This window comes from Petaurus breviceps, unplaced genomic scaffold (assembly GCF_028583685.1).
Source record: "Petaurus breviceps papuanus isolate PSGF00001 unplaced genomic scaffold, PetGlider_PUasm1.0 171, whole genome shotgun sequence".
Taxonomy (NCBI): Eukaryota; Metazoa; Chordata; class Mammalia; order Diprotodontia; family Petauridae; genus Petaurus; species Petaurus breviceps.
The window spans coordinates 18,347,965-18,358,838 of record NW_027185754.1 but is presented as its reverse complement, the minus strand read 5'-3'; the positions used below and the strand labels follow the sequence as shown (position 1 = coordinate 18,358,838).

The 10,874-nt window shown below is 39.1% G+C and overlaps 1 protein-coding gene across 1 annotated transcript; it reads right to left on the bottom strand.

Moving 5' to 3' along the window:
- Window positions 1-8,430: 8,430 nt before the first annotated feature.
- Window positions 8,431-10,663, bottom strand: RGS9BP (regulator of G protein signaling 9 binding protein). The gene has a single exon (XM_069082825.1). It carries the CDS (start codon window positions 10,162-10,164, stop codon window positions 9,451-9,453), a length of 714 nt encoding a protein of 237 aa, XP_068938926.1. The 5' UTR covers window positions 10,165-10,663; the 3' UTR covers window positions 8,431-9,450.
- Between the last annotated feature and the right edge of the window lie 211 nt (window positions 10,664-10,874).

Sequence of the window (10,874 nt, the reverse complement as noted above, 5' to 3'; positions counted from 1 at the left end):
CTTAAAGATTCAGCTCAAATGTCACCTTCTACATGAAACCTTTCCAGATCCACCCTCCTATGAGCGCCTTTCCTTCCCAAATCACCTTTTATTTATCTTGTAAATAGACAGATAGATAGATGAATGGATAGACGATGGATGGATGGAAAGATACATATAAATTGAATTTAAGATCTTAGACAGACAGACAGATAGATAGATAGATAGATAGATAGATAGATAGATAGATAGATAGATAGATAGATAGAATTTAAACTCCTTTAGGGCAGAGATTATTTGACTTTTGACCTTTTATCCCCAGGTCTTAGCAAGGGTTCCTGCCAAGCAGGTGCTCAATAAATGCTTGTAATTACTCCTCCCTCCCCTCAGTAGAGACATGTCAGACTAGAAGTGCAAATTGAGGAATGGTTGTCAGAAATTTCCAGTACTGATTTTTTTTCTTATCTATATTTTATTGAAAGGGGTGGGCAGTGTTTTGAATATGGGAAAAACATTGGGAAATGATAATGATATTTTTAAAAAACCAATAAAACTTTTCAAGAAATAAAATTCTCTTCTAATTTTTTTTATTATTTTGTTTGATGTTTTACCTGCTATTTAAAACTAGGTTGTTCAGTCATAACTCTATGAACAATGTCCATCCGGTTTTCTTAGCAAAGATATTGGAGTGGTTTGCATTCCCTTCTCCAGTGAGTCCCCATTTTATATAGGAGGCACCGAGGCAAATAGAGGTTATGACTTGAACAGGGTCACATGGCTAGTAAGTGACTGAGGTCAAATTTGAATTCAGGTCCTCCTGTCCCCAGGCCCAGTGCTCTATCCATTGTGTCACCTAGCTGCCCTAAAACTAGATAGCCATCCTTAATCTTCCTTCTTGGTTTCTCTTGTGATTCATCCATAGTACCCAAAGTTTTGTAGAGAGTTTATGTGCCTTTCAAAAAAACAAGCAAATTTTATCTTTGAATACTTGTATCCATATATAAGGATGTTCTTTTTAATATCATTTACATATTTCAGTGTTTGGGGGAGAATTATTTACTGCAAAATTGACCTTCATAATTACATTTTTAACTCTAGGTGTTAACTTTTCTAGCTGTTGGCAGCACTTAAAAATGATTATTTTAAGTAACTTCACATTGCTATTTTCATATCAAAATTATATTTGCAGCATAAGGTCATTACAATATGAAGATTAAAAACCAAGTAACAAAATGTTGGTTGACATTTCATGGTTCTGAGAGAAAGAAATGAACACTTTTCCTCTCACGCACAAGTGAATGAATGTGTGTCCATTTTAGCCAATTACCTTTGAATTTTAATAAGAAACAAAGGCATTCTTTGCTAATCTGACTTTTTAGTTTATGCTTACAGCAACAAATGGTAATTCTTTGTGGATCTATTATTTGGTCCAGTTCAGCCTGCATTAAAAGACTAACATAATCGTATTGAGGGAAAGCATTTGGAGATCTATAATCCAGTGATATTTCTGAACATCTCTTTACGTAATGACAATCTGTGAAGGGTAAATATGTTGATTAGGGGCCTTCACAAATATCAGAATGTGCAGGAGTAAGCAAGGTGAAGGTTTAAAAAAATCATTAGTTGTAATTAATAAATAATACTTTAGGCAACATCTTTACTTCCCAAGATTGTATAATACATTACTTTCTCTTGCTTAATAGGAATAGTTGGAATGAACATTTTTTAAAAACACACAAAGACTTGATTCTAATTCCACACACAAACATTATTTAGAGCTTGTACTATTTGGCAAGCTAATGTGATTACAATTCTATACTGAGTTAATTTATATCATAAGATTCTCTGAACTCTAGTACAATATTGCAGAGTGTAATGTTCTTATTTTTTCAGGATCTGGTCAGATAATCTGCTTGCAAAAAAAAAAGTGACTTTAAAAAATACTATATTTTCTTAGCCTCAAACTTTGACCTCTCCAGAATTCAAATTGATATTCCATCAAGTAAGATTTGTGATATATGAAATTATTTTTAAGTCTAGAAAGCAATCATTTTGAATTTGACTAAGACTATAGGTCAGTAAACTTAAATAATTGAAATTTCCAAATTATTAAAAAATCAGCAGTTTCTCAAACATTATATATTAAGAAGAATACTAATGGAACTAGGGGAGAGGGGAAAATATAACAAAAAGCATTTTTATTTTTACACATGTGCATTCTGTTCATAAATTTTACATTTTTTTTATATCTATAATGGACCTTAGTGATATAGCTTTATGATGAGGAAACAGAAGTCCCAAGAGGTAAAAGCCTACACATGAAATAGAAGTTGTTGCATTGGATTTGGAGTAATGGGTGTCAATTCTTTTTTTTTTTTTATTGAGGTCATATACCCATTTATTTTTTTTTTCAAATGCTTTATTAACTTCTGGTTTACATTTGAGTTACAAATTTTCTCCTCATTTTTCCCCCTACCCACCACCCCAAAACAGCAGTCCCATAGGATATATCCCCTCTTCCAATCTGCTCTCTCCCATATCTTCTCCCATACCTCCTTTGGCTTTTCCAGTAGGGCATGGTGCATCTCTATGCCCCAGTGCCTGTATATCTTATTTCAATGGGTGTCAATTCTTATTCTGTCACTTATTACATGTGACTTGGGTTAATGAGTTAACCTTTCTGGGCCTGAGTTTCTTCATTGGTAAAATGTGTGTATGGGGTGTTAGAGACCAGGGGTAGACAAGTTGAACTCTAAGGTCCTTTCCAACTCTAAATCTATTATTTTATAATCACAGCAAATTAGTGGCAGACCCAGAAGTAGAATTCCAGTCTTTCAACTTTGAGACCGATGTCCTTCTACTACACAACATTCTCTTGGACAATTGTGATGTTTTTCTGCAGGGCAGTTGGGGTTAAGTGACTTGCCGAAGGTCACGGCTAGTTTTTGTATTAAGTGTCTGAGGCTGGATTTGAACTCAGGTCCTCCTGACTCCAGGGCCCATGCTCTCTATTCACTGTGCCACCTAGCTGCCCCTGACAATAGTGATTTTTAAAGTTTTTTTTTGACTCACTAAAAAAAAGTATTATGGATGAGACAAATATTGCATCCTGGAAAGGAGACTGATGGTTAGAAAGTCATGTGCATGGGACAACTAGGTGATGCAATGGATAGAGCACTGTCTCTGGAGTCAGGAGGACCTGAGTTCAAATCCAGCCTCAGACACTTGCCACTATCTGTGTGGCCCTGGGTAAGTCACTTAATACTGGTTGCCTCCCACCTCCCCCTCCCCCAAAATGTGTGCATGTTGAGATTAAAATATGCTGTACTCTACCATTATTCAACCAGGACTATTCATTAGGTAAGTATTAGTTATATTTATCTTTGATGTAGCACACTTTAAACTTTAGGAAACAGCATGGGGTAGTGCATAGAGGCTTGGATATGAATTCACCCTACTTACTTAACTAGTTCTGTAAGTGATAACCTACCTCACAGGTTTGTTTTAAAGTCCAAAGGAGATAGCATATGTAAAACTCTTTGCAAACTTAAATGGGCTGAGTAAATGTGAGTTATTATTGTTAAGTATGCCATAAGGCAGATAGCTTAAAAATAATTTTATTTACAAGGCTTTTTCCCCTCATTGCTAATAAAAATACACATTCTTAGAGCAAAGGAATTGGTGAGCTATTGCCCCTGAAAAAAATGTTGCCATAGCTCAGATTTTAAGACTAAATTTTAGATTTTCATCATAAAAGAAAGCTCCTAAAATAAATTTCTTGTAAACATTTCTTAAATAGCAGAGAAAGCTATTACTTACCTACTTGAGAAACTCAGGTGGAAAATTTCTCTTTGAATCAATGATTCATTGGCTAATAAAATATGATTGGATTTATAATAGCAATAACTATTGAAGTAAGAGTGTTTCCTTGAGTCTGATCTTTAGGTTGGGGGAGGTGGGTGGCCTAAGGCATAAGCTTTGACATTAACTTAAGTGAATACCTTAGTTAATTCACTGAATTTATATTATAACGTATCATCAAATTGAGGCAACTGAGGGGGTAGGGTGCCCATCAATTGGGGAATGGTTGAACAAGTTATGGTATAAGAATGTGATGGAATACTGTTAATGTAGAAATTTGTTTTGCTTTACTCTATATTTGTAACAGTTTTATTTTCCTTGCCTTCTCAATAGGTAGGGAAGGAGGAGGGAGGAAGAGATGAGGACTTGACAATAAAATTTTAAAACATTTAAAAATCCCTAAATTTCTGCTTTGTGAATGCAGTTATAATCAAGTAATTTTTTAAAAAGAAAATTAATGATTTTTGGCCAACTTAACTGGCTGTCATACTGTGTTAAGATTTCATTCAGTCTCTTATTCCACACATAGAATGAAAGCATAGTCAATACTATTTAACTTGTTAGAAAAGAGTAGCTTGTGATATGGAAAATTATATTTGCTTGACTTTTTTTTGTGACAGTGAAATTTCAAGGTGTAATAGAGGGTCTAATAGAGGATGTTATATTCCTAACACTACGATTTCAATTTCAAAAATTAGATTAAAATACTCATAGACACTAACAAACACATAAAAGTATATGTTAGAATTTCAGGACTTTTCTGTAACTATTTTCTTGGTCTTTTCAGAAACATTTACTCCTTGTGATTATTATACTTCAGTCATGGCTTCCACTTGATTTCAGTCAGAATAGCGAATACAAATGTATTTGAGAATAAGGGATACATTTAAATCTATATCAAAACTTTGTCCAAGAGGCATGGCAACGGTAACAACCAATAAAAATCACTAATCAATTTATCTCAGTTATTCTTAATGGGGAAGGCATAGCAAAAGCTGGCAAGTTATGATTTATATTGACTTTTGAAAGACATTGTTAATTAACCAAAATTTCTAGTTGAAAGCATTACAGTATAAGCATAGAAATTAGAAAGGATCCTTTGAGTTCAGATGAAATAATGTAGGATACTTTTAAAATACTGAACTGAAACTTTAAAGTGAGAAAGAAAAATGAGAATACTCAAGTGCTTGGGAAGACTTTTATGAACTGATGCAAAGTGAAATAAGCAAAGCTAAAACATCAGTGTAAAGAAAAACAACTTTGAAAGACTTACAAACTCTGATCAACAGAATGATCAACCACAATTCCAAAGGACTCATGATATAACATGTTATTTACCTTAAGATTAAGAGCTGATAGACTTAAAGTGCAGAATTAAGTGTGTTTTTTTCTTTCTTTTCTCATGGCTGATAAGGGAATTTGTTTTGCTTGACTTTATATTTTTGTAATGGGTTTTGTTTATCTTGATTTCTCAATGGGTAAGGAAGGGGGCCATAGAAGGAATTGAATTCAAAACTGAAAGCAAGACAAAATTGAATAAAAAAAAGAATGATGCAATAAAGCTATAAAAATTTCTCGGCTGATAGGGAACATCTGTGGAGCAGCTAGGTGGGACAGTGGATAGAGTGCTGGGCCTAAAGTCAGGAAGACTCATCTTCATGGGTCCAAGACTGTGCTCAGACACTTAGTAGCTGTTTGACCCTGGGCAAGTCACTTAACCCTGTTTCCCTCAGTTTCCTCATCTGTAAAATGAGCTGGAGAAGGAAATGGCAAACCACTCTAGTATCTTTGCCAAGAAAACCCCAAATAGGGTCACGAATACAAAAGAGACCTCCTTAAAATTTCTCACCTTTTCTAAAGATAATAACATCTGGTATCTTGTGTTTATATAATGACCATTACAACTCTGTAGTGGATTAGAAATACTCCTTATATTAGCAATCATAAAATCTCTAGTATTTATTTGACTTAGGACTCTGAATAAAGATCATTCAGCCAGTTGGCTTAGAGAGGAAATGGGAAGGGTCACTGGCTTGAAGTGGGTTGGGAATGAAAAGGTACAGTTATGAGGCAGGAAAAAAAAAACAGGAGACTTTAGAAGCTTTCTTCTGATACTTTTCAGTGTTTACCAGCCACTTTCTCAAATTACCTCTTGCCTATATTCCCTAAAGCCATAGGAGGCCCCTCAGGAACTAGAGCAGCAATCAATGTAGGCCTAAGGCATCCGTTCCCAGCCTTGATCCAAAAGAGCTATCAACTTCTATGCCCGCCTAATGAGACCTCTCAGAGGCAGTCATTTTCTCCTCCTAAGGGAGTTGTTATTTTCTCCGTCATAGATTGAACATCATTGAAATTCCTTAGAGTTTAATACAGAATGGAAAGGGGAGTTTGTGCTTTGCATGAAAAAAAGGGGTGAGACCCTTTGTGAAGCTCAACTCCAAATAAGATCTGCTATTTTCCTTTTGTTGTTGATGTTCAGTGGTTTCCAACTCTTCAAGACCCCATTTGGTGTTTCCTTGGCAAAGATACTTAGTGGTATGCCAATTCCTTCTGCCACTGATTTTTCAGATGAGGAACTGAGGCAAACGGGGTTAAGTGACTTGCCCAGGGTCACACAATTAGTAAGTGTTTGAGGACAGTATTGAACTCAGGAAAATGCATTATCATGAATTGTTCAAAATGTTTCAACTATGTATTGTGACCTCACTGGAGAGAAGTAAAAATTCCTTTAGGTAAAATGATTTTCCAAGGTAGAACACAAATTTGTTCTAAGTTAAGAAAAAGATAGCAACAGTTATGCAAATTTAAAGTCTAAGACAAATTGTATTTTCATAGATTTCTCAATTTGAGAAGTAGACACTTGAATCTAGCTTTCCAAAGATAAGATACATTTAGATCTTTTAGGGGAAAAATTCAATTAAATGAACAGTATTGATGAGGTACAGGCTTCTGGAACCCCCTTGAAGTCTTCTTGAATCTTCCCATTTGATGAGGCATTTGCCTGAGACCATAAGCCTTTCACTATAGCTTGGCCCAAATCTGGGTTACTAGTCTAGCCCTCCGTAGTCCAGCTACCCTCCACCCTTGATCCTCTCAATTATATCTAAACCCAAATCTGTTTCCCTTAAACTAGCCTAGCCCTCCGTCATCTATCATCTCCAAGTAGCCTCCAGCTATTTCCCACCCTTAATCTCTCATTACTGGAGTCTGACCTCATTTGACTCCTCCTGAAGACCCTCCCCAAACTCCTCCTCTAGAACACTCCTAGATTCCTCCCACAACCTTTCTGTATATAAGCTCCATCTTATCTTCATGAGGGGGCCGATTGCTGTGTCAGATTTTTCTGGCCCGATTGTCTAATACAAGCGTCACAGATACCAAAGCTCCTTAAGAGTCTATCCATTATGGTTAACCTTTAATAAACTTTGCTTTACTTTGGCTGAGAGAAGACTTGAGTTGAATGCATTCAGCAGGACCCCAGAATGTTGGTGTTTTGGGGTCTCGAATACCCCTAAACCTTAAACCTCTACATTTTATGGTACCCTAGATCTCAACAGTACCAGAGGAAGCTAGGTGGTGGAGTACCTAGAGCACTGGACCTGGAGTCAGGAGACTTGAGTCAAATCTAGCTTTAGATATTTGCTGGTTGTGACTCTGGGTGACTTAATCTTTCTGTGCCTGTAAAACCAGGTTGCTAATAGTACCGATTACCCAGGGTCATTGTGAGGATCAAATAAGACAATATATGTAAAGCACTTTGCAAACCTTAATGTGTTATTACATTATGAAGCAGCTGGTGTGCTGTTGTGGTTAGAGTGCTGGGCCTGGAATCAGAAAGCCTCATTTTCCTGAATTCAGTTCTGGCCTGAGACACTTACTAGATGTGTGACCCTGGGCAAGTCATTTAATCCTTAATCCTCAATTTCCTCATTTCTAAAATGAGCCTGAGAAGGAAATGACAAATTGCTCCAGTATCTTTGCTAAAACCCCAAATGGGGTCATGAAGAGTCAGACATGAATGAACACTTACTAGCTGTGTGACTGAGCAAGTTGCTTAATCTGTTTGCCTTAGTTTTCCCAGCTGTAAAGTGGAGATAATAATAGCACCTACCTTGTATATTAGTAGCTATAGAATTGCTTATTCTTCCCACCCAATCCCCAGGCCCCCAGTAACATGAACCTAGTGCTAGGCATTCTGTGTGTTTGTTTGTGTATAATGAAACTGCTTACTCTGCAATGGGTACATTAATGTGTAGAGCATGAATAATAGTCAAAGTTTTCATGCAAAAGGAGAGTAGAATAAATTCCTCATTTGGTATACTTATTTGGGTTTACGTTCCTTATATTGTTTTTGTTGTGAATTTGAGATTTTTAAAAACTAACATGATGAAAATGACTTAGATATTTGAGATAAAAATAGTAAAATTCTGAAAAATGAAAACTCGGCTAACAATATGTGGACTGGTGAAACTAATAACTGACCAACTCACAGTATTCCTTTTGAGTAGTGGTATTTTATGATTCCTCTTAGCAGTGAAGTTGAATTCTTGCCTTTCAAGATTGTGATTGGACATTGTGGACATAAAATACACCTTCATTATCTACATTTTCCATCAAAGTCAAAGGCGCTGGTATCCCCTTCAGCAAACTAAAATATTACTGGTTCTTACTAAGCATTTTGCTGCTAAGGATTATAGGATTAGGATTTAGAAAAGGATTTCCCCTCCCCCCCAAACTTTTATGGACTGAAGCTCTAGTCTAGCCATGGAACAAAGACAAACTAGAGTGAAGGAGAAAGTGTCAATTTTAATTATGTTTTGCTCACCACCAAAGTCTATTAAAATTACTTTCCATTTTCTCCTTCCTAGGTGAAACAGGTTTATTTCTCTGATCTTCAATATTAATGTGCAGTTTAACCAATCTACATTAAAGGGTACACTCAACTGGAATAGGCTATCTGTAGTTTAAGGGAGAACAATCTTGTGAGACCATGGGAAAAAAACTTCTACTATCTAGTTTGGCTTTTTTTTTTTTGTGACTAAAGAGAAACCTGGCCAGAGTACAATCAATCAGGCACCATTTACAGTGGTTCACTCTTTGCATATTCTCCTAAACTCAGGCCTGAAGGATTAAGATAACAATTGCTTATTTCCTATTTCCTATTCCTTTCAGAAAATAAGGAAAAGAAAACGTTTTACAAAACGACCCATTGTATTTTTTTCCCCAAATCGTGGGGGGGGTGTCAAATTCAGACACTTTGTAAACATCAACCAGCAGCACATAATAACCTATTAAAGAGAGGTAATTTGGGGTCGTTGTGTTAGGCCTTCTATTAATAGCAGGTAAATCTCTTCTAGCCAGTAGCTATAATACCCAGATAATTTGTGCAAAAATTAACTCTTCCAGGTCCAGAAAGCAAACATTGCTTCGTAGAGTCTGAAGTGTACTTAAAAAAAACAACAACACAGATTCATCGTAGAAGACATCCACATCCCTTACATTCAAACACACAAAAACCCAACTACTTTGGTCTTTCAATGGGATAAAAGTTTTGAGGGGGGACTGGGGGAGTGTCCGTCCGTCAGTCTGTGATTAAGTCCCCTATTGCCATTAGGACAATTTCACCACACACACGGCCAAGATAACGGCTATGATGAGCACAGCGCTGAAAACAATCGCAGCCAGAAGTCTGCTAATGTCACAAAAACCTTTTCTCTCTTCTACCGAGACGAAACCCCCCGAGGAAGCTCCTGCACTGGTGGTGGATTTGAGCTCTGCCCCGGGATCCTGTTTGGCTTCCACGGTCCACTGAGGCACGTTCACTTTCATCTCCATCTCATACATCATCTCTCCCACCTTGTGGATCTCCTGCTCCAGATCTTTCAGATCCACTTCATCGATGTTGCGTTCGGCCTCGTACTTCATGTTCTGGACGCTCATGGCTCGTGCAGCCACGCCCGCGGTGCCTCCGGACATGCCGGTCTGGATGAGGTGCCTCTTGGGTACGTTCAGGGGGAACTCCAGCCCCAGTTCCAGGGCCCGCTTCATGTCGGTCTCCAGGATCTCCAGGCATGTAGAGAAAATCACCCAGAGGCGCTCAAACTCTGCTTTGTCCTCCTTGCTGACGTTCTTATCCTTCAGGGCCGCTGTCAGCTTGTTCCTGTTGGCCACAGCCAAATCGTGTGCTTTCTGCCGCGTTTGCTTCAGCTCCTCCCGCAGGTTCTGAGAGTCAGCGGTGCCGCCCACGCTGAGGACCATGTGCCGGTAGCAGGCGGTCACCCGGTTCAAGGCGTCCAGGAGCGCTTTGCACTCTTCTTTCGCCATGCCTCCGAAGGGTAGATTGATGCTCCTCCTTCTTGTTGTTGCTTCGGCTCCTAGGGTCTTAAGGGCTGGCGCTGGACAGAGTCTTTCCCACTCACGCGCTTGGAGAGGCAGGGATTCGAAGGCACCGGCCGCCGCCCTCGGACGTGGTCCGAGCCGAGCTCTTCTTCATCGTTCCCCTCTTCTCTCCATGCAGGTGCCCGACTCGCGGGGACCCGGGGTTAGAGGGGCAAAGGCTAGCCCGGTGCGGCGCCCGGGATTGCCCGGCACTGAGTTCATCTCCCGCTGGACCTCGCGTCCAGCCTACCCAAGGCCCAGGGTTCCCCGCTTTTCCTTTTTTTAAAATCTTCGTGTTTTTAGCCCCCACTCACCGAGTCAAGAGTTCGGGACCGGGGCAACCATCCCTTCCGCACCAGGCAGAGCCCTGGCCCCGCCAGGCTCCCGAGGCATCAGTCCTATAATCTGATAGTTTGGCTTGCGGTGCCCCTTGCACTCCCGCCCTACAGTCTGGGGTGGGCGGTGCTGCTGGGGGCCGGGCAGGTCACATGCCTGCTCTGCCCCTCCCAGACTCATCTCTGGCAGAACTGGGGGGAGGGAGGGGGAGGAAGGAGGGATGCACTTTAAAAGATTGATAATCCCTTAGCTCCCAATCCAAAAGCCTAGAGGAAGATGGGACAGGGCGTGGCATGATTAGCAGAGTCCTGGGGTGTCCA

Coding starts and splice junctions, on each gene's coding strand:
- RGS9BP (XM_069082825.1), bottom strand. CDS start 10,164: ATGGCGAAAGAAGAGTGCAAAGCGCTCCTGGACGCCTTGAACCGGGTG.